The following is a 24,570-nucleotide window of genomic DNA, read 5'->3' as shown; positions in this document are numbered from 1 at the left end:
TGTAAATTTCCTACAATGTCTATGTGACAGTTTACAGATGTAAAGAGAAACCCCTGTAAATTCCTTACACAGGAGACGTGGACACCTTCATCTGCCCCATTAGCTGAGGGCCCTTCTCAGGATGGGGCAGGCCCTTTCTCATATCTTCTGCGCAATCCCCAGGCCCTGCTTCCTAAGGTTTTCCTGCTCCCTTGCTCCCAGCCGGGGTCCCTCTGTCCTCACAGGACAGGGAGCCTGAGGCAGGGCAGCGCTGATGGCCAGGCGGCTGCCTTCACGCGCCCAGTGCTCTCTGGAGCACAGAGGCCCACAGCCTTCAGCTGCATCAAGAACACAGTTTACTCTAAAGTGACAGGGGAATTTTCAATTTCCTAAAACCCATTTCTGTCAACACTCGCTGCTAAATATTTTATGCCCTCTGGTCCTGTGGCACCTTGGGGACCTGCTTGCCCAGACCTTTCTGCCTGTCATTATGATGAAAAGATGACTCCCTGATGAGTGGGTGGGGAGGGGAAAGGAGATGAGGCCAGGCCAGGGAGAGGGGGTGGAGAGAGGGGGATGAAGGAAGGGTGAATGCTTCGCTGCTCTCTCCTTTACAGCCCCGTGTGCAGAGGGACCTGGGAGGGAAGCTGTGCTCTTGGAGCCAGTCCTGGCTGTCCCAGTGCCCAGGTGATGTCCTGGACCAGACCAAGTGCCCACGCTTCTCTGATCTCACCTCCCTGTTAGTGACGACCACGCTGAGGCTTCATTTCCCATCACCCACACGGAGGGAGGAGCCTTCATACCGTGGCTCCTCCAGCTCCCATGTTCTGTGGTCCTGAGGGGGCATGGAGCCCCTCTCCTGTCCTCCCCAGCTGCTGTGCACTTATAAGGCACTTTGAGGTGACTGCCTTATTGCAGAGTGATTTGCTTCAAAAACTGGATTGTCAAATGAATGAACAAATAAACGACTGTGAAGGGCATAGAGAGAGTGAGGGATTTGGGGCCAGGACACCTCGAGTCCTCTCTCGGCTCCACAATTCCTACAGCTGTGATCTTACTCGAGTTACTTAAATACTTTGAACTGCTTTCCCCCTATGTAAATGCAGGTAATAAATATTACATAAAGTGAGTGTGAGAATCAAACAAGACAATGTACAAGGCAGCCCTTAGCAAATTATAAAGGGAATGAATAGTTACAACCTATTGCTAGCTGGCCGGCACTGTGCTAGGTAATTGATGTACATGATTGGATTAAACACAATTCATTTTCACATCCCTGGTGGAGCCTAGCCTGGGGCTCTGCATTTATAACTGCATTTTCTGTCACCACGCCTCGGTGTCCTGATCTGTAAAATGGGATTGATAATAGCTAGCTCTTGGGATTATTTTGACAGCTAAACAGGAAAAGTGGAACAGTACCCATCTCTGTGTCCCCGTTTCTAAATGTGTGCGGAACAGAATAGGTCCTCGGGCAATCATTTTGGACCTTAAATCCAGAGTTATCCTCTGTGTCTGTGGTGGCTGCAGCCAGCTGAGCTGAGAACCAATCTCCTGTTGTGAACAGGTGACACCTTTTGTTCCTTCTGCACTCTCTGCCTACCTCTAGGTTCTCCTGGGGTCTGGTTTTTGTCTCCTCCCAGAGCAGCTGGTCTGAGTTCCCTGGTTCTTCTCTTTGCTCTCTTGCCCCTGAGCTGTGTTCTTAGCTCTCTGGCTTCCCTCCCTAGTCCCCATGGACGGTGAGGTAGCTGGGTGTTTATAACAGAGGAGGCTCTGAGAACGGAAGCCAGTGCCCCCTGCCCATATGTGCATATAAAAATACATGCCTGTGTCTGGAGCATTTGGCCAACAGAATTCCACGCTTAGATTCCATGGTCAGAGTAGGGAGGACCAGGGACATAAAGATTTCTTGTTCAGGATTTCTGAATCGCAATGTGGGTTTCCCCCCTCTGCTATATGGCAGTTGTCCTCCAAGCCTTTGCTCTGGCTGCTTGGCAGTACCTCTATCTAAAGTGAAATAATTTCCCCATGTGTGGATTGAAAATTTTTGGCATCCGGTGCTGGCTGGTGGAGGGTCCGTCCTAAGAGTTGAAAATACTTGCACACACATCCTCAGGCCGTGGCAGCTTCCTGCCTGGGCAATCTCCAGGCTGGCTCACAGACTGGAGAGGGAAACTGCAGCCAGCAAGGGAAGCTCACCAAACTGGGAAGACGAGCAGCAGAGAACAGACTCCATTCTGGAGTGTGACCATCTCAGAAGCTGACGCAGAGGGAAATCATATCTGCATCCAACAGGGATATGACGAGGGTGTGGGGACCTGTGCAGCAGCTCTGGGGCTCTGGGAAAGGGGTTCTGTGACACACATCTGTAACCGAAGTAGGCATGAGCCATGAGGCCTCCCAGCCTCTGCCGCCTGCTGGGCACCAGGGAGTGGGTCCACGGGCAGTGGAATAGGGCCTGTGTGCAGGCTTCCCTAGCAGTGAGGGGATTTAACAAGCCAAGTGTGGCTATTGCTGACACCAATTTGCAATTAAAGGTAACTCCAGCTTTCTGTTTCCTTGGTTTTGCTCATGCTGGCAAAATGGATGCTCACCGATTAAGCCTGTCAAGGTCAGGCCTTGACAAGGGATCTAGCAATAAAGGACACATCCCTGACCAAGTCATTGCAGGACAAATTACAGACATGCTGAATAGCTGTCACCTGTGTCTTCCTCTGGTCTACACTAGGTTCCTTGTGCTACCTGCAAAGGTCCAAACCCTTTTCTGTGGACCTTCACCAACTGACCCTAAATCATGCTTCCAGTTTCAACTCCTGCTACTATTTCCTTACAAGAACCCTATGCTCAGGCATTCAATTTCCTGATACTCATTGAATGTCTGGGCCCATTAACATCTCTGTATCTTCACACATGCTGCACCCTTTGTGTGAAATGTCTCCATTCTTCCTCGACACCCAGCAAACCCCTATCCAACCTTCAACACCTGGCACAAATGTCCCCTCCTTTGAGAAAGTGGGCCCTAAGACTTCTGCTGCTTGATCATCTCTGAAGTGCCAAGCAGTGCTAGGAGCCTCACAGGCATTGCTTTCTGTGTTCTTAAAGCAATCCTGCCTGGCTGATGTCCATTTGACAGATGTGAAAAATGAGGCTCCAAAGACCTCAGAAACTTGTTCAAAGATACTCAGATGGTGAGTGGCAAAGCCAGGATTCAGTCAATCAATCAATTAATAAATCACCAAATACTGGTTGTGTTCCTACTGTGTATCAGGCACCCTGGTTATAGTGGAGGAAAGGGTGGATGGAATTCCTGTCCTCCTATTTAGAAGGAGAACAGACAATGTGTAAGTAGCTGTGTTTCCAAAGCGGGAAGTCAGGTGGCCATGGATTTAAATTCACAGTGTGCATCTCTGCTGCCTTTGAGGCTTCCTGGGACAGCTGCCCTCTGCCACCACTTGTTACCCCTGATGGTGAACTCCCAGGGCGAGAAGCTGCGCCCTATTCATCTCTGTGTCCCGAGTGTTATGCACAGACCCAGCTCCAAGAGTGTGCTCTTAAAAGGCTTGTGTGGTGCAAGATCAATGGCCAGTGGGCTGCCTGGGTGCCAGGCGAGAGGCTGAGCGTGCGGACCCAGGGCCCTGGCAGAGACAGCATTCTCCTTACCTGAGAAATATCCATGACAGAATCACAGCTGAGGGGCCGGGCCGAGGTCAGGTCATTGGAGCCCAGGAGGGTGGAGATGACCCCATTCTGGTCAATGCGTCTGATCATGGTGCCATCCACGAAGTAAATCAGCCCTGACTTGTCCACCGTGATGCCTGGGGCAGAGAACACTCAGGGTTAGAGTGGTCACAACCCATCTACTCATGGAGCTTGTGGGATGGCAGAGAACCTCCTCTCCATGATTTGATTGGCTCTTCCGCACATCATTCACTCCTCTTCTAAAGATGAGGAGACACGCCAGAGGTGGGGAGTGGCTTGTTCAGAGTAGGGACAAGAACCCGAGTCTTGAGATTCCCCTCCATCTTGCTGCCTCTGGGGATTTTTACCGACCACCTGACCCATCCACAAACACTGGACTCATCCCTTCTGGGGGCTTGTTAAACACCAGATGTAGCGGTAAGGAGGATCTTTTTTCAATATCAAAAATGTGAATTATTTAAATTAACCTACTTCTGAAGACCTGTAATTAAATCATACTAATCACATCTTCTTTTTGGTAATAATTTTTCTTTCCTTCCAAGATAATCATCTTTCATGTTTTTCTATTACTACTCTAGTTTCATTGGTCATCACAGAAGTAGAGAGCCCCTCAAAAGAATCCTTTGGATTTGTATAGAGAATATTGGTGAAGTTAATTTCTAAAAAAGGCACGTTGAAGAGAGGAGTCAAAATTATGACTAAAAATCATCTGCTCCATTTGCTAGACTGTCCCAGACTGTCCCACCCTGCTGACTTCCTCCCTGACCAGCCGTGTGACCTTGGGCTAATCACTGGAAAGCTCTAGATTTGTGTCTCAGCTGTTCAATGAAGAAATTGTTATAAATCTGTATTTCCCACTCTTGGATGTGTGTGCAAACCCCCTGGGAGTTTACTAAGATGCACCCCCAGGCAGCTGTTGAGAAAATGTCAGTGGAGCCTGAGCAGGTATCTTTGTTTTTGACAAGCACCTTGGGTAATAATGATAGAAATCAAAGTTTGAAAACCTCTCTAGTCAGTCAGTACTTCTTAACCAGAGATGTGCCACAGAATTACCTGAAGAGTTTTTTCGACATATACCTGCTTGGCCTCACTCTGGGAAATACTAATTCAGGGGGTGGCTGGAACAAGGACGAAGGCTTGTTTAAAAAATGCTCACGGTTAATATTGACTTCCACCTCAGGTCCAGAATCACTGACATTAGACACACCCCTCCTAAACGGAGGATGGCTCAGGGTGCTGGGGCTGAGCCACTGGCAAGACATGCCCTCATGCCCCTAGGGAATGACAAGCCTGAGAGGGTTCATGATGAAATAAAAGAGATTCTGTGTTTTGTTCTCCTCAGTTTTCTCTGGGGAAGGAACTAAAAGAAGGGGTCTGAAGAAGCTTCACAGAGGTGGAGACACTTGAAATATCAAGCTTTCCAGTGGTATAGCCTTGGGTGAGTCACTCCCCTTCCAATTCTCAGTTTCCTCATCCATAAAATGGGGATAATACACCTGGCTTGTAATCGTTAGCCCTCCATAATTATTAGTGACTTATCATTAGGAGAACCTGACCAGCACTTTGTGAGTTTTAAGGCCCTTGCTCTCAGGGTCCACGTGTCTGTGACAGGTCAGAGGGTGGTTTTAGATACCAAGGGCTTCTGAGAGAGCCAAGGCCATAGGAGCAGTAGTTCCTTCTTCCCCCTCCTGGGCTATTCAGGGCTGGAGAGTGATTTCATACCGAGGACCAGGCAGCCTCAAGGCGGGACGCCTGTCTTTGGTCCCTGCCTAGAATGTGAACGAATTACATTCTTCAAGTACCGAGACAGGAGTTTTCTTATCTGCCTGGCTATGCTGTCTCTCCTTCCATCTGCTAGGACTGATGAGTGCTCCATGAACAATTGGGTTTCTTGTTTACAAAATTGGCTGCACAGGCTAATAGAAGTAATCTGTCCTCTAATTAATTACTTCATTTTGTCTTCTTTTGTTGTGCTAAATAGATGAACAGCTTTTCTTCTCCCTGTTACAGAGTGTCTGCATATTGTGGCACCCTTGTCATTTCTATTTGGGTTAATCACAGGCTTTTGGGCAATTTCACTGTCACTATATCTGTGTGTAGTGTGTGTGTGTGTGTGTGTGTGTGTGTGTATGTGTGTGTGTAGGGTGGAGAACACACCTATGTAGAGCAGGGATTTTCAACAGGTGAGTGCAAGATTTTTTAAAACATGCAATACCTTACTATTTAGTCAGGGGCACTGACCTCTTTTCCCTTAGATTGTCAAATGAAAAAATGACAACAGCCACCATAACAACAGCTATCTGTCTGGTATAAATGAATTAAAATTATATCTTTTTTTGTCAGATAGGCAAAAAAATATAATACATTTTTTGGTGTGCCGCAGAATTTTAGTCATTAGTTTATGTGTGCCATGAAATGAAAAGGTTGAAAATCACTGCTGTAGAGCAACTGAGAAAGACCCGGAGAGAGTAAAAAATATCAGAAAAAAAATCCCTGGTTTTCATTCATAGAGTAAAATGTTGCAACTGAAAGGGGGTCTCAGGGATCATTTAGCCCAATCTGCTCATTTACCAATGGGGACACTGAGGCCCAGAGGAGTGGCAGAGCAAAACCACAATGCAGGGCCCCTAAGTGTAAGCTCTTTCCATCCTATGCTACTCTTTTAGTATTAGGAAATCATATTTAGAAGGAAGATTAACCACAGATGTCATAATATCTATCTCACAGAGTTCCCACCTGACCACTGCAGGTATGTGGTAGAGATATAGAATCCTCCTATATAATAAAAGGGTAATATGCAAATTGGCCCTAACAGCAGAACGACTGGGAATGACTGGTCACTATGACACACACTGACCACCAGGGGCAGATGCTCAATGCAGGAGCTGTCCCCTGGTGGTCAGTGCGCTCCCACAGGGGGAGCTCTGCTCAGCCACAAGCCAGGCTGATGGCTGCCAGCACAGTGGTAGAGGCGGGAGCCTCTCCCGCCTCCTCAGCAGCACTAAGGATGTCTGATTGCAGCTTAGGCCGGCTCCCTGCTGGCAAGTGGACATCCCCTGAGGGCTGCCGGGCTGCTAGAGGGATGTCTGACTGCCAGCTTGGGCCCAACCCCTCAGGGAGCGGGCCTAAGCCAGCAGATGGACATACTCCGAGGGGTCCCAGATTGCAAGAGGGCATAGGCCGGGCTGAGGGACCCCCCCCCCCCCGAGTGCACAAATTTATATGAGGGGATGTCATATAACACAATACAATATACTATGATAATTACAATAGGAATCCCCATTTATGGGATGTTTATTATGTGACTGATACCATTGTACTAAGCATTAACATCCCTGATAATATTTAATGTGTACGACAACTCTACAGTATCTCTCTCTATTTCATAGATGAGCGAAATAAAGCTCAGAGAGGTTAAGCAACGCACCCAAAGTCACTAGGCTAGTAGGTGGCAATGACCGAATTTGAATACAGGTCTGTCTGTTTTCACTAGCATCTAATGGCTTTGATTTGAACCAGGCTCTGAAATCTGGCACTATTTACTAATACAATCACTCATGGCATTTTTACAGGTTATCACATGCAATATATTAATTTTGACCCTTGGAATGATCCTAGGGGGTGGACACAAGAGGTATTATTACCATTGTTTTATCGACGAGGACCCTGAGGCTTAGACAGTATAGGTCACTGGCTTTAAGGTGAATGATGGGTATTTGTTGTTAATGTTGGCTTCTCCTCCAAACAGCCTTCCTTCCTAGTCTCCTAGGCACAGGGGCCTCTCTTGGCTTTGGACTCCCACACAGAGTTCTTTCTCCTTGTGTCTCAGGAAGCACTTCTGCCCTCTCCCAAGTCAGAGTATTCACATTCAAGTCTCCTTTTCCTGCTATAATAAACTTATCTATGCAACCACAAGGCACTGCATCCTCAGTATGCATCCTCAGTAAATACTTGATGAATAAGTGGATGAAAAATTGTGATTGTGGGTATGAAGAGGCCCAACTTTTTGTGGGACTCAAATGGAAACTTAGTTAACTCATCTTATAGCAAATGAACAGAGATGATACACGGCAATGATTTTATAACATAATAGTGTGAGAGACAGCATACATGTCCAACTAAATGATGGGCCATTCACTTGCTGGAACACCATACAGACATTAGAAATCAGTACAAAGACTAATGGCATGGAGAATGTTCATTTTTTATCAGTTAGGAAGAAAGGTAGGTCACTAAATGTTTGTTTAATGTGATCTCACTTTATTTTTGGTGAGTATTACATGTACCCACACACTTAGAAAAAAGGCTAAAAGGAAAGATAGGAAATGTTAACTGAGAATTTTTCTGGAAGGTAGAATTATGATGTCAACTTTTCTCCATAGAGTTCATGTTATTTTCCAAAATTTTTCCAATAATAAACATCTATTTCTTTGGGAAAAGGAAAACATCCCAATACATGTTAACTGAAAGTGATTGAAAAACACAGCCTTACCCCTCGGATTGGTAAGTGTGGCTTCCGTGGCCTTCCCACCATCCCCGCAGCGGGTGTCATCAAAGGGGAGGCACTGGTCACCTGTCCCCGCGACAACCTCGGAGTTCTTGACCAGGTCCTTTACCACCATGGTGGACTTGATCTTGAAGACCCGCCGGCTGTTGGTGTCGGAGAGGAAGACAGCCCCGCTCATGGGGTCTGTCGTCAGGTAGTATTTGTGCGCTGGACTGTGACTGGAAGACAAGGACATGCCAGTTGGTGAGCCCCTTCTTCTTTCCTACCAGGTAGCCAGAGGCATACAACTTAAATCCAAGCAACAATATCATATGTGGATGATGTACCCATTTTGGGGGCGAGTTCCCCAATTTGTCTGACTCCAGATATGGTGGGTCTAACTCTCTCTCCCACTCAACTATTAATGCCAATGATTGCCAGGCCCAGCCCCAGCCCCGTGCCACCCCCATATCAGGTGCTCAATACGTCTTCTTAAAAGGAATGTCCATGAGGGTTACCACAGGTGGCCTGTAAATCCAAGCCAAAAACACAAAAGAGCTTGACTTTAAAACCACTTAAAGGTTGGACAGTGGGAGGGAAGAGATCAACCAAAGAACTTGTATGGACACAGACAATAGGGTGGTGGAGGCCTGGGGCAGGGGGCAGGGTGGGCTAGAAAGGGTCAATGGGGAAAAAAGGGGACCTATGTAATACTTTCAACAAAAAAGATTGGATAATAATAAAAAAGAGTTGGACCTATGGACTCTTCTTCCACAGAATTTTCACAGCAGCCATAACCCTTCTTGGGACTGACTGATAAGACCCTGCCAGATCTGACTCCCAGTCAGCGTCCACATGGTCTTCACTTGACACACATGTTATACTTATCAGGAGCCCAGCAGTCTCCCGCTTGCAGTCAGATATAAATGAGTTGCAGGATTAGTTGTAATTGGCAGCTACATCCAATGGAAAATAAACAAAACACAGGAGCAGTGCTCATGATGGTTCCACTCCTGGAGACCAGCCATGAAGACCAGGCCATGCTAACAGGAAAGTGAGGTCAGACCTCGGCGGCACCCAGGCATCGCAGAGACAAGGCGCTGCCTCTGGGCACAGGGGGAAGGAAAAGGCACCGCTTGGAGTCTGTTCCATCTGGGTTTGAGGTCTAGCTCTGTTAGTTCCAGGTTCTGAAACTTGAGCAAATTAGCTGGCCTCCTGAGCCTTAAGTTTTCTTCATCTACAGAAGGGGGATGTTAGCAGCTACCTGGCCAGTGTACTATGAAAATTACATAAAACAGATCTCCAGCATCATGGCACCTCAGAGGTGCTTTACATCAGCACTGTTTGACGACTAGCCATCATGTCTGTTTTTGCATGTGGAGAGGACTAGAGCAGCGGCCGCCAACATTTCGGGCCTCACAGACCGCCAGTGGTCCGCGGACCACTGGTTGGCAATCGCTGGACCAGAGCGTAGATATTTCTTATTAAGCTTGACTTTTGCTATCACATGGTACTGCTTTACAATTTCATCAAAGTCTAGGTCACATTGGAGTTGGACTCATAACTCCTGGGAGCTGTTTCAGTTCCTGTACACGGCCTGGTAACCCTCAGCCCTCAAACTGCATCCCAGTACTGACAGCATCCTCTAAGTCTCTGGAAAGTCTTCTAATTCAAAGGCATCTGTCTGTTCAGGCTGGATGGCCTGGCACTGGCTGGGGGCATGTATTTCAGTGGCAGACTCGGTCCCCAGTCCTGGTTGGGGCACGTGTGGGAGGCAACCAATTGATGTGTTTCTCTCTCATTGATGTTTTTCTCTCTCTCTGTCTCTCCCCTCCCTCCTCCCGCTAAAAATCAATGGAAAAATATCCTTGGGTGAGGGTTAACAAATATAAATAAATAAATAAACAAGCTTAATAAATGGCAGCTGGTCTCCATGAGAAACCCCCAGAATATTTATGTTATTGCATAATGGAAAAGCCAAGAATGGCAGAGTTAATATTGCCTTGTCTGATCTATTTCCTGGGGCAGTTAAGGACTCTGTTAGAATTAACAGAATATGTATAGCTGGGATCAATGGAAATGAGTTCAAATGCACTTCTGAACAACAGGCTTTAAACATTTCTCCATGACCCTAGGGAAGAGATCTGGAGGAGATAAGGATCTGTGTTCCCTGATGGGGTCCAGGGAGGAAGATGCCCAAAGGGCTGGGGTCCCTGGACTGCGCATGCCCAGTGTGGTAGGCTGGTGGCATATTGAGGCTGAAAAGGCCAAAGGCAGAGAAGAGACTGCTCTGGGGAGCACCCACGCAGGCTAAGAGCACCAGCCTGAGCCAAAGTCTATTTCTGGGAACAGTGGAGACAGTAAAGGATAAACAGGGCAAGATTTCAGAATTTCTTTAATCCACTTCTGACATTTACTGATGGGGACATGAACGCCCAGAGAGAGGAAGAGGTTTGTCAATACCCAGGTGCCAGTGAGAATCAGAGCTAGAACCCAGGTCGTCTCACTCTGTTTTGACTTTAGAAAACAAAAAGGCAGAAGAAAAATCCTTTATTCTCTCCCACTCTTCACTATAGAAATACTTTTTAGCACCTGAGAAAAACAATGAATTGCAAGAGGCCAGGAAACTGGCTTTGAAATCATACCATGGATCCATCTGTTAAAAGATAACTAAACATCAGAAATAAAAGACACTCAAACCACAACTCTCTCAACTAAAGATTCTGAGATTAAAAGCGGAAAAAGCCAGGCGCCTAGCCCACGGTCACATGATGAGTGCATGGAAAAGCTGGACAAGCACCCTGGCCCCCCGACTCTTCCCAGCTAGGCCCCCCTACACCCCAGCTGTGTACCAGGCAGTCATCGCCATTGAGTGAAGGTTTTAATGGTGAATGCTAGGTTTTCAATGAAGATCTTCGTATGAAATGTACTTCTGTGTTTACTATAAATCTGAACTTGAGGGCACATATCCATACAGAGTTCAGTATTATCCATACAAAGCTCACCGAAAATCTGGTTTAGATTTCAGTGTCAGGAAAAAATATCCCTCCTCTGAGAAGTGAACAGATTTTCCCATTTCTGATAATGCAAACCATGAAAATTATTATGTTTCCCTGTTTATTCTGGCTGGAAGGAGGCTCCGAGTCTAATTTGATATATGACCACATATATGTGTTTCCTCCTTTTTATTTTGTTCCCAAATTCTATTTAATTTACTTTACCGCCTGTGTCTTTGGTTGTTAAGAGGATTGAGGGATTGAATTCCTTTTTGGGTGGAGACATCATCATGATCATGTAATTGTTATGATGATGTTAAAAATAAATTATTATTATTACTATCCAATAATGATGTTATTATTATTATTACCATTTCTGGAACTCCTTTCTGTGCCTGGAACAATGCTAGATACTTTACAAACATCCTCTGTAACACTTATAACAATCTCCATGGGAGATTTTATTAACCTGAAGTTAGAAGCTAAAGCCCAAAGAGATGAAGTAATTTTTTCAAGTTCACACAAGGTCACTTTCAAGTTTTGTCATCTGTAAATTAGATATACCATAAGTACCTAATTCAAAGGATGGTTTGCGGACAAACTGCTTTAATCCATGCAAATCACTTAACCCCTCTCTGCTACACACTAAGAAGCTCTATATCAGTGATGGCGAACCTATGACACGCGTGTCAGAGGGGACACACGAACTCATTTTTTTGGTTGATTTTTCTTTGTTAAATGGCATTTAAATATATAAAACAAATATCAAAAATATAAGTCTTTGTTTTACTATGGTTGCAAATATCAAAAAATTTCTATATGTGACACGGCACCAGAGTTAAGTTAGGGTTTTTCAAAATGCTGACATGCCGAGCTCAAAAGGTTCGCCATTATTGCTCTATATACATTTAACATTTATGAGTATTACATTAATACTATATCTCACTATGTAGATATGCATATCATCATTAGTGGATTTGGGATTGGTCTGCCTCTATCTACCTTACTAAGACTTCCTTTCATCCCACCTTAGCATCCCCCCACGTGCCACTGTGGTCTGAGCCCCGTGTGAGTCTGAGCCACATGTGGGTGACTGAGAGCCCCTCTGCAGAGATGCCAGCCACAGCACCGTCTGCCCATGGCGACTTTCAAGTCACCCACATGTGTGTGAGGCTAGGGGGCCTCCGAGGTCACTGTCACCTGGGAGTCAGACGAGTGCTGCAGTGACCGGAGCCGATGGCAGGCAGACATTTCTCTCTGTTGGTCTGATGAGGCCCAATTCTGTCTGCTGCAGTGTCATTGTGAGCCTACATGACAAGTCTACTCTGTGACAAAGTTCCTATTTGGGGATTGCTCTCTGGGTGTCTGTCAGGTCTGGAACTCCTCCCCTGCTCTGTCCTTGCTGGCAAGCCTTCCAGGGGGCTACCTGGCACCCCAGCCATCAAGCCGAGGCACCTGGAATGCCCACAGAAGCACAGATCTGAGCCCTGTCTTCTTCCAGGGCCTTTGCCTGATCCAGATGTTCTCAGGACTTCCCACTGTAACCATCCAAGTCACCCAACACAGTGAGGATGATGCACTCCTTTATTCTAAGAAGAGGCAGACTGTGGTGTTCAAATTCCTATGCCCAGGTTAACATTTTCCCCATCACTGCAGTCTGTCTCGTCCACTGACTACCAAAGGGGCGGCTGCACTTTGCAGGGATTAGTGGAGCTCAGGCTCTCACCACCTGTCCCTACCATTATTAACGACTTCCTCTCATTGTAACCGATTACCCGCAATCAGTTCCAACCACACAGGGTTCATTTGCCATCGAGCCAACTGAAATTGACACATGCATCTTACCATACAACATGCAACAAGGCAGAGGAGAGACGGGAAAATTCTCCACTGGTTGGCTTACCTATGTCTGAAATCTTTATTTCTGACAGAAGACAGGAGAGCAGGGAATAGAAGAAAGAATGAGGTGTTAGCAGCAGGGTTAGAAGCATTATTAGCAGCCTGAAAACTTGACAGCAATGGTACAGTACAATACTATAATAAATAAAGACTTAGCAGCCATGACACTGATATATTTCATATGGGATATTACTTGTCAGTGAGCTCACTTACAAGCAGCTACATATCACGGAAGAGGCGCGGTTCCACCTGCGCCGCTACGGCTGACTTCGGGGAAGCGGATGAGGTTGACACATGCTGCTGCTTCCACCAGGGCTGAGGCAGAGGGTGGAGCAGTCCACCCCGACCCCCTAGACAGACACACATTCCAGGAGATATACATGCTCATTGCTGTGTCTCTGCCCGTGGGCCTTACCAAGAGTTATTAAAACCTGCAGAACCTGCTACAATGATCTTCATAATAGAATACAGAATGGGAAATATGCTATAATTAGAAGGGAGACAGTAACACAGAGAAACAGACCAGGGAAAAAAGACTCAAAGAAAACTAAATCAAGATGATAATATATTGATCCATTTATCTTTCTTTCCAAATTTCATTGACTCCTCCCTTCCTTACCCACTGTCTTCCATGATCTCCCTGAAACAGTGGGAGGGAGACAGGGGAAATGGGATCTCTTATTTGAAAGGTTGAAAATGGAGGCCCAGAGCTGGTGGGTGTTGCTCAGTGATTAGAGCCTCGGCCTGAGCACTGAATGGTCACTGGTTCGATTTCAAGTCAAGGGCATATATCTGGATTGCGGTTTGATCCCCGCCCCAGTAGTGGAGTGTGCAGGAGGCAAATGATCGATGTGTCTCTCTCACATGGATGTTTCTCTCTCTCTCCACCTCCCTTCCTTCCACTCTCTTTAAAAACCAATGGAAAAAATATCCTTGGGTGAGGATTAACAAAAAGAAAAGAAGAAGAAAAAAAAAGAAAAAGGAGGCCCAGAGAGGGTAGTGTCTTCCCCAAAGTTGTACAGCTTGTCTGCCAAGGTGGATTGACCCCCTGTCCATGGCCCTTTCCATCACAGGACAGGAGATAGAAAGACAATATGAGCAGTTGACCGAAGCAATTACACCCAGGGTTCCCTCTTCCTTGGCAGATGCCTCTGCCAATCACACTCATAATAGAGAGAAGAAAGGCAGAGAATACTCCTGGTGGCTTGGTTCTCATTCAGCCTATTATCTGATTTCCTACGGGTCCATAGAATATGAGCTTCTAATCCTTTTCATGCAAAGACCCTCTCCTTCCCTGTCCCTGCGTGTGTGGGCAAATACCAACGTGCTCCCCTTGGGGCTGTTGTGGCTGTTGGTCAGCCACGTGCACTGCAGAATGAGATTCTCAGCAGGCACAGACCTGCAGAGAGTAGCTGGACAAGGCATTCAGCCAGAGGGGCCTTCACGGGTCCAGGTGACCAATCTTTGGTGCGGCAGAGCTGCACGATGACCTTCTGGGTTTGCACCCACCATTCCAGAAGCTGAACCTTTGGCGGTTTTTAAAATTCCATGGTCAACAGTAGTAGGGGCCTCACAAAAGTGAGACTGCTTTTCCCCTGGCCGCTCTGGAGGAAGGCTTTCCTGCCCAAGGGCTGTGCTGTTCACCTGGACCCCAGCCCAGGAGAAAGCAGCAGTGAAGAACCTGGTGCAGTGTCTCCTGAAAGGGAGAGTGGGGCACCCCCTATCTGTAACCTCAGCTTCTGGTAACCCAAGATCCCACCCTAAGGCAGTGCTGTGGTTGTAAGGAGATCTGGCTGAGGGAGGCATGGGGAAAAGCCACACCAGGCCCTTCCCTGCTCCCTAAGAATGGCTATGCTCTGTCACGCCTGGTCAGTCAGGATGGGGAAACAGAAGAGGCTGACTCAGCTGGCTCTGTGGCACTACAGAAGCAGACAGACAATGCCCGGTTTTAGTCCGAGGGTTTTCTCTCAGTATTGGGCAGCTGAAAAACCTGCTCCTCACTCTGAATGTTAAGTAACGGGGCAAAACTTGGTAACACCGGCAGGGGGGGCCTTGGCCAAGATGCCATCCCTTGCCCTCGTTAAAAGACTCATGTGATTGATTCCAATCAGTTTGGTGCTAGGAGGCAGAAAGAAGATCCAGGGGCTTCCAAGGAGTTTAATTCTTGGTTGCCAGCAGCCTTCTACATCAGCTGGACGCCAAGGCTATCTCCCTGTCCCAAGAGAGGTTCGACATTGCAGTGCCCTGTGGGAATCAGCTGCTGCTTCCTCAGGGCCCTCGGCTCAGGTTAGCCTCTGAGCTGGGCAGTGAGAGGTCCCGGATTCTGATAGGTGAGACGCTGCCCTGCTCCTTCTCTGGGCCTGGTGGGTAAGGCCAGCTGGGCCCACAGGACGGCAAAAGGACGTTATAGAAACTGTGAGGAAGGCAGTGCCTTATGTACCTCAGCTCCAGGATGTTGGTGACGTTCCCGGAGGGGAAGATCCTTCGGATGTAGTTGAAATCTCCCACGTAGAGGCTGCCGTCAGAGCCACACGTCAGGGCCACGGGGGCTAGGAGCTTGTTGCCGTCAGCAAGGCCGTTGCAGCTGGGACAGGAGATGCTTCTCCGGCGCCCATTGCCCATGATGCTCCCGATGACGGGGGGCTGCTGAGACACAAACTGGTTCTCCCCGTTCCCTTTGTGCAGGATGCCTGTGAGGAGACAGAGAACAGAATCACCCACGGAGCAGGGAGAGGCTCTCTTCTGAGGCTGACCACAGAGCTCTCGTGGTGTTGTAAGGAATGCAAGATCTCTGCCTGCCATTCCGGACATCTCCCAAGGCTGCCTCACCCCAGAATGAAACCTTGGACAGGCCATACTGCTCTACGGATGAGATTCTCACAACGACTCTGTAAGCTAACGGGGGTGGGGAGGGGGGGGAGAGGGAGGCAAAGTGGCGTACCTGAGGCCACACAGGTGATGGTAGGAGCAGCCCTAAGTCCAGGCTCTTAGTTATTCATCTCCACGGCCTCTCACAGAGACTGAACTCATCTCCTATCCCTCTCTCTGGTCTCTCTTACAGCACGAATTCTCTATCGCACTTGCCTGTTTTCCTCTCTAGGCTGATACCATTTCAAGTACAGGGACTGTGCTTGTCTTTTCCCTTTCTGTATCCCCAGTGCCCAGCACAGAACTTGACACAGAGTAGGCACCAATAAATGTTTATAGAAATGCATGAGGGAAGCGAACTCACAGTCTCTTCTCACCAAGGTAGAGTTAAGAGAACTGGATTTTTACCTCATTTTGCAACTAACAGGCTGATCCCAGCTCTTGTCGGTCTCTTCACTGCCTTTGGGCCTCCATTTCCCCAGCAAAGAGAAGGGATTGCCCTCGATGACCTGTAAGCACCATCCCATCTCCCCACTGTTTCCCCTCAGGCCCAGATCACCCACTAGCTCCTGGATTATTGCCACGGCCACCAAGCTGGACTCGGCCTCCAGCCTCACCCCTTCTGCACTGCAGCCTGAGCGAGTTTTGTTTGCTCCGGTCAGAAGCATCTTCGCCCAGGCTGTCTCCTGTTAGCTTTGTCCTTTGTTGAAGGGATACCTTTTATTTTTATGTAGTCTGAGTAATTATTTTTCTACTTGAATGTTTGTGCTTTTTTAGGTTTTAGGAAATCTCTCTGAGATCATAAAGATATTCTATGAAAGTTAATGTGTTATCTTTCTAATTTAGATCTTTAATCAAACTTTATTTTGTTTACTTTATGCAAAGTATGAACTTACGTTTGTTTTTCTCCATATATTGAGCCAATTTCCCAAATGCCAATTTCGAAAACACCTATTCACCCTCCACTGGTAAGTGATGCTCCCTCTATCATATACCAAGTTCCAATGAACACATGGTATATGGAAGAAACCTGCAGTTACCCATGGTATCCATCCTATCCCCCTTCCTTATTTCTGTAGTTATAGAACTTGGTGCTTGGCAGGGCACAGACTCTCTGGGGCTGCCTACAATTCCAGCCTGGTGTGCAGCTACACTTGGCAGGTGACTGCGTTCCGGCCAATGTTTGGAAGTGGAGGTGGCAGGACAGCTGCTGGGATGTGTCCTTAGAGTGGAAAGGGCTTGCTCTTAGTCCTTTCCTCCTTCTTGCTGGCTGGAAAGTTGATGTGAAGTTTGGAGCGGAAGCAATCACCTTGGATCATGACCTTGGGGATGGAGGCTTGAGTAGGAAAGGAGCCTGCCAAGTGCTAAACCAGCTCTGGCATCTCTAGCTCCAGACTTTCAGGTGCATGAGAAACACACTTGCAACCTGTTTGCAATTCTGTTATTTTGGCTTTTTGTCACTCATGGCCAAACCCTGTCCTAATGCAGTGATGGCGAACCTATGACATGCGTGTCACAGGTGACACGCAAATTCACTTTTTTGGTTGATTTTTCTTTGTTAAATGGCATTTAAATATATAAAATAAATATCAAAAATATAAGTCTTTGTTTTACTATGGTTGCAAGTATCAAAAAATTTCTATATGTGACACGGCACCAGAGTTAAGTTAGGGTTTTTCAAAATGCTGACATGCCGAGCTCAAAAGGTTCGCCATCACTGTCCGAATGACTACTCACAGGTCAGGGTCTGGGCTCCTTGTTTTGTCCCCTGGTATCTATTCATCTGTTCCTGTGACAGCTCCACACAGTTTTAGATACAATGACTCTCCTAAGATAGCTTAATATCTGCTGTGTGCCTCTTTTTGGTTTTTATTTTGAAGATTGCCTTAGCTATTTACACATTTTTATTCTACCATAAGTTTTAGAACAAATTTGTCAATTTTCCCCCAAAACATGTGGTTGCTTTGATAGGCATTCATGGTATGTACAGATTAAGACGTCATTACCGTAGTTAGTGGTCTCATCCCAGAACACAGAGTGAGCTACTGGAAATTCAGATTTGACTGTGGCACCTGCATGCTTTACACCCTTCATATGCCTCTGGATGAACTTCAGCTGCCAAGCCCCCAGCTTTGGCTTTTGCTATTCCCTTCATTTCACCCTTTGCTCAAACCACAGTGACCCTCCTCTCCAATGACTCTCCTTTCATGCTTCAGTGCTTGGCACATCCTGTGCCCTCTCCCTACTTGAGACAGGGCTAATCCTGCTGACCCTCTGATACTCGGTTCAGAAGTTCTCTCCAAAGAGGTACCTTGCTGAACCACAAAGTTGAGTGACATGTCCCTCTTCTATGCCCCAGTGCTTTGCTCCCTCTGTGATGGCACTGTCCATGGCACAGCATGGAAATTGCCTGGAAGTGTTGGCCTCTGATCTGAGTAAATTCTTGAGGCCTTTCCATTCTGCTTCCCCAGAGCCCAGCAGTAACAAGCACAAAGCAGGGACCCCAGGAACACTCATGGACTAATCCTTCAGACCGATGGATCCCATAGGAGCCCATGGAATCTGAAGTGTGTGTTTTTTGTCTCGCAGGGCACGAAGAACATCACAGCAAGACTGGGCTCTGGGGATTTTATCCACCCACTCACCACTTTGGATGTTGAGGGCGTGATGTTTGTCCAGGCTCCATCCTCCGAGCCTGGAAGCGTCGATTTCATAGCCCTGCAGCACTGCTGTTCTTTTCTCCCACAGGATCAGATCCGGGCAGGATTCGTACTCATAACCCACAGAGACTGCAGACAACAAAAGGCACAGAATGCACAGTGAGCAAGGCGTCTTCTTTGGCTTTAGATCTGCATGCAAGGCCCCTGCCTGTCTTTTGTAGAAAAGGAAAAAGGATCACATTTCTAAGTGGAACCACATCTATATGCACAACTAACACAGGGATGCTGGGCCTTAATAGCCCTTTTTTGAAGAGTGATCATATATTATTAGGAAAAATTAAACAAATGTATTAACTGCTTTTTAAAAGGACCCAGGTGACTGGATTCCAGGGAAAACTCTTTAGTATAGAAAACACTTTAGGCACAAAAGTCTTTACTGTAGCATTATTTTTCTTTTTGTTTTGTAGCATTATTTTTAATAGTGGAAAACTGGGAGTAACCTAAAGGTTCAAAAGGGGCTAGAGGTTGAGCAAACCCAAGTGTACTATGCTCTGGAGGAATATTATGTAGCCCCTGGAAATTATGGTTATAAAGACCATGGGTGACACAGGAATAATGCTAAGTTGAAAAAACTAGTTATATATCATATTATATCTGTGTTAAGAAAAACCATACATCAAAAAATTAAGTGTTAACAAGTGGTTGTATTTGCTTAGACGAACATATGACTTTATTGCTATTTTATCTACTTATCCAATTTTTATTAATGAGAATAGTATTACTTTAATAAAGAAAAACCCAAAATCACTTGTAATGAATTTATGAAAAGGAGCTCAGCTAGGGTACTTTGAAAGCTGGAAATGGCTTTGAGGTTTCAAAACTTGAAAACCCCTGGGTTTCACAAGTCACAGCCTCCTTTGGCCACCGGGATGCAGTCTCCCCATGCAGGCTTCCCAAAGCTGGGTTTGTGAAAAGCCCAATGACTGCTCCATGGAAAGGAACTGTCTGAGGTGGGAATGCCATTTTTGGGCTGACACTATTTTCCAGTGGAAAATATCCTACCACATACACAAGACAGGAGTTAACAATTGGGCAGCCCCTTAGAGTTTCTTTTAAGTACGATAAAAGATGGCTGGCCATCCATGGCAGGAGGGGAATATGGCTGGAAAATGACCTTGAGTCCCTTACGCAGGCATAATGCCTCCTACTTGTCATATCAGGAGAGTGAACCTTGAGGTCTCCATGTGTGGACACTTCCCTTTTTAACTGGTAGGAGTAGTGTTCAAGATGAAAGGGTTTTCCTGGGGTATTACTCTAAGTCAGTGATTTTTAACCTTTTTCATCTCATGGTGTACATAAAATAATTATGAAAATTCTGTACACCAAAGAATATATTTTTTGCTGACAAAATATATAGGTATAATTTTGATTTATTCACACCAGATGGCTATTGTTGTGTTGGCTGTTGTCATTTTTTAATTTGACAATCTAAAGAAAAAGAGGTTAGTGCTCCTGATTAGTCAGGTATTGCACATTTTAAAAATTCTTGTGGCACACCGGTTGAATATCGCTGCTCTAAGTGCTTGTAGCATTAGCTCTCAAGGGTTAGAACTGCCAACAGTCCAGCTCTGAACCAATCCCAGGGTCCAGCTCTAATCCCAAAGCACACCCAGCCCCCAGAATCCCAAGGTCTGGGTGGAGCTGGACTCTAGGACAGGTGAGTCACCTTCTGCTTCATCTTTTAAAAAATGACAGCAATAACAACAACAAAGAGAAAACCTCTGTGATTGGAAACGAGGTAAAGAGCCACAAAGCCTTTCTGAGGAAGGAAGAATCTTACTCCTCAATGAACCTGGAGAGACCCAGGAGCTATATATATATATATTTGTTAATTCTCATCCCAGGTTACTTTCTCCATTGATTTTTTAAAGAGAGAGTGAAAGGGAGGGAGGGAGAAAGAGAGAAACATCGATGTGAGATAGACACATTGATTGGTTGCCTCCCACACACTCCTTGACCAGGGCCAAGGATTGAACTTGCAGGTATGTGCCCTTGACTGGGAATTGAACCCGCAACTCTCCAGTGCTCAGACCACGGAGCAACACCAGCCAGGGCAAGACACCCATATTTTTAATGGGCAAGTTCAGGCCTGATGGCTGTGGGGGCCACGGCAATGTCCACATGGCTCTATCTTGGTGGCACTAAACCTCTTTTACCCATCACAAACCACCATTGTGTTTTTTTCAAGGACCTTTTTGGTTTTGTAATTCTTTTTTTTTTAGTGGTCAAGTTTTCCATATTCAGGTCTTTGAGTACATTCTTTTAGGTCAGGGAGGGTCACTGAAAGTCTTGATGGTCAACTAAGCCTTGGGTACTTCTGAGAGGAGGAAAGGAGTAAGAAGAAAAAGGGCCGCATCCCCCCACAGCACAAAGATCCACAGCTTAGATCCACAGCACAAAGTTGAAATGAATGCTGGGATTTTCTGGATTGTCTCTCTGAGGATGGTGTTGCGTCCTGTGGCTGGGAGACTTACCAAAGGCTTCCGAGAGCCCAAACACCTTCTGGTTGTAGACATCCGTCTTGTCCCAGATGAAATAGTAGGACAAGTCTGGGGCCGCGGCAAACCACTTCCTGAAGAGGCGGCCCTCCACCGCCACCATGAGGTGCACCTTCATGAGGTTGAAGGGGATGGTCGGATGGGTGAGGCTGACCCTCAGGACAGACTTGTAGCCCGGCGTACGGCTGCTCAAATAACTCAGCCTCATCTTGCCGCCCGAGATGGCGATTTCCTCTTGCAAGGCCTAGAGAGACAGATCACCATGCGTGACGGGCATGGGGTCACTGGTGCAGGGAAGATGGTCACACCCCTTGTACTCTTGTTCAAGGGGCAGAGGGGAAAGCAGAGAGGAAGGAGGGGAGGAGAGGAGAGGAGGAGCAGGAACTAGAAGGGAGAGAAGGAAGAAGAGTGGGAAGCAGAATACGAAGAGGAGCGAAGACCCTGGCTTGCAGGGTTGGCTCTCACAGGGCACAGCTCTGCCTGACTGAACTCCAGTTTCCTCCTCCATTCAACAAGGATGACGATGCTCAGCTCACTGCATGTGAGTAACTCATAAGATAATGTGTGTAAAATACTTACCATAATGTCACCGCTCACTCACTAGCTGTGTCATTCTGGAAAACTCATGGAACCTTGAATTTCAGTTTCCTCACTGGATTGGTGTGAGGATTCCGTAAGGTCCCATATATAACAGAGACTTGGGAAATGCTACTAGGTGGATGATGGTGCTGCTGGGGGTGGCGGTGCTGGGAGCAGGGGGCACTACGAAGAAGGATCTTCCCCTCAGACTAATGAGGACAGCTGCCTCAGCAAGGATCATTCCTCTCTCAAAACTTTCCTAAAGTAAGATCTGTTTCCAATGGCCTTTTTCTTCAGCAAAGTAAACAGAGACTAGGAGATGCTGACCAAACAGCTATCCAGGGTTCAGAGCCTGCCAAGGGCCTGAGGTGAATGCCCCAGCTCATCCACAGAAAGAGGTTGAACTGGCTGCATGGCGCTTCCTGCTCCAGCGCTGTGCTAGATGAACAGAGTGGCTCAGCGGGTGTGATGGGCTTAGATCCACAGCACAAAGTTGAAATGAATGCTGGGATTTTCTGGAGCATGGCAAAAGCAGAGCACTTTTATTAGCTTGATGCTCTGGGCTCTGTTTCAGGAAGGGGACATTAAATCAATCGAGGCTAACATAGCCATTAAAAGGACAACGAATATCTCACGCTTGTGTTCAACTGGGCCTTCCCAAAGAAATGCTTTCTGTCCATTTCATATAGAGGTGTGAACCCCCACCCGCAGCCCATTCTCCCGACTACACAAAATTTTAGGGATTGGGCCTGAACCAAAGCACTCCTCCTACATTTTAGCTTATAAGTTCTAGTCAAAGTGGGCTCCATACCCCAGGGAATCACAGGCAGGTTCAAGGGCCATCCCGATGTTCTCACAAATATTTACTTTCTGTAACATATTCTTTAAAATTTACATCTCCCAGTCCTTGCAAAGGATCCCCAGTGAGTGGACTGGGAAAACCCAAAAGTTTGTTTTCATGTATGTCATCAACCTGATAATAAGCAAGGGGCAAGGTTTGTGACCCAGCGGGGCTCAGAGCGACCCAGCCCAGGGAGCGTTGTAAGAAGGGTGGGACCTTTCACCTCATTTGTTCCAAAGTCCCTGCTCCTGGGGAAATGTCTAGCTGGAGCGGAACTGGGGTTGAGCAACAAATTATTCCTCTCCAACAAGCCTTGTCTCCTCTGACAGCCATTTCCTAAGAAAGGTCAGCTGGTAGTTGAGACAGGAGACAAGCCCTGAATCTCTGAAAAGAACTGAGGCTTCAACCTCAGGGTGCAATGAGGATTTCCAAACGGCTGTATTTTCTTCTTGTGGGCAGCGTCTGAAGCCACTCAACAGGACACACACACAGAGATGTGTTTGCCCATCCAGGCATGAAATATACATACAAAAAATGTAACAATCTTCTGCTCCATCAGCACTGGCAACCTAGGGACATGCACGTAGCCAGAGCTCTCATTAGGCAGGCAGGACCACGGGGCTTCTCCCCGACCTCTCCCCTCCCCGCAAATCTCCTCTCCTCCAGGCCTTGTTTCTCTCATAAGAAACTAGGCAGGGATGGCGGAAAAAATTCAACCCTACACAGTTTTGTTGGGCAGAGAATCTATCTTGATTTCTATTAGATTACAATGCTTCTTTCCAAATTACTTCATTTTAATGATAATTAAGGAAAGCACTTGCACATATAGTTTTGAGCCAAAGCAATCCTTAATTGGCAAGAAGGCAGAGCATGTAAAATAATCTTAATAATAATGATGGTTAAAATTTATTGAGCTCTTAGTAGGTGTCAGACATTGTGCTAGGCACCTCATTGATATTTTCTCATTTCATCTTTATTATAATGCTCACTATTGGGGATCCCTCTGTCTCACTTCACTTGGTAGAACCTATCACCATAGATATTTTTAATAGAAATAATGAGAAGGGTGGATGCTGGAGCTTGGGGGGAAGGAAAGTGGAAGTGAACTGGATGGCAGAGTGGAAGAGTAGGGACTTTTTCTAGGATGGAGGGTGCCAGGCAGTTGGATTCTGCATGGTGGGCTGATGGCATCTCTTTCTCTTTCCTCCTCCACTCCCCAAATAAAATAAAGGCATGGAGAAATGCAGTTAGGAAAGCTGGGTACCTGAATTTCCGGAACGATGGGGCCTTTCTCTGCACAGGAGCTGGCAAAGGATGTCAGTGGGGATGGAGACACAATAGGGTTGGGGCGGGCGAAGTTGCTCAAGTCGCAGCTGGGAATCTCATTCTCTTCATGGCGCATGATGATGGTCTCCATGACAAAGAAGCGGTCCCAAGGCAGCCAGAGGGTATGCTCCTGGGTGATGAAAGGTGCCCGCTCAAACCGCAGGATGATGGAGATGCCGCCATTTGTGACCAAGTCAAAGCTGTTTGGGAGGCAGGAGGGTTGAGAAAAAGAGAAGAGGGGGGAGCAGGAAAAACAAGAAACAGGAGATGATGAGGAAGAGAAGGAAGATGAGCAGCAAGAGGAAAAAGATGGAGAAAGGAGAAAAAATTATACCAAAGATGCTGAGCACTTGTTGAGGAGACTTTAAAACCTAAAAGGTGTCACTGCAGACACAAACAGAAACAGATATTCCACAAAGTATTTTTTTAAAAAATAGAGAATTTGCCAAAGCCAAATTAAACACTACTGTGACAGAGAGTGACTTGCCAAGACACAGGGCAGTGGGTGAGCCTCTGCTATGGTGCTCCTGGTACTTACGACTCTTGAGCTGATGCTCAGTGAAAAGTCAGCAGAATAAAGTGGAACAAACCCTGCCCTGGCATTAGGAACCCTAAGCCTAGTTCTGCCTCTGCCAAGAACTACTGTGTGATCTTGGGTAGGTCACTTAGCCTCTCTGATCCT

General features: G+C 46.7%; 1 protein-coding gene across 1 annotated transcript in view; it reads right to left on the bottom strand.

The window, feature by feature from the left end:
- The window catches only part of TENM4 (teneurin transmembrane protein 4), a 734,586-nt gene that overhangs the window by 44,480 nt on the left and 665,536 nt on the right, over positions 1-24,570 (bottom strand). The window contains exons 19-25 of the mRNA XM_036324847.1: positions 23,827-24,088; positions 21,119-21,386; positions 18,570-18,713; positions 15,497-15,746; positions 13,061-13,081; positions 8,168-8,400; positions 3,637-3,791 (exon numbers count right to left, since the gene is read on the bottom strand). Of these exons, the coding sequence (XP_036180740.1) occupies positions 3,637-3,791; positions 8,168-8,400; positions 13,061-13,081; positions 15,497-15,746; positions 18,570-18,713; positions 21,119-21,386; positions 23,827-24,088 (1,333 nt within the window). The remainder of the gene's footprint in view (positions 1-3,636; positions 3,792-8,167; positions 8,401-13,060; positions 13,082-15,496; positions 15,747-18,569; positions 18,714-21,118; positions 21,387-23,826; positions 24,089-24,570) is intronic.

This window comes from Myotis myotis, unplaced genomic scaffold (genome assembly GCF_014108235.1).
Source record: "Myotis myotis isolate mMyoMyo1 unplaced genomic scaffold, mMyoMyo1.p scaffold_m19_p_10, whole genome shotgun sequence".
In the NCBI taxonomy this organism is placed as follows: Eukaryota; Metazoa; Chordata; class Mammalia; order Chiroptera; family Vespertilionidae; genus Myotis; species Myotis myotis.
This window is presented reverse-complemented; position numbering and strand designations above follow the sequence as displayed.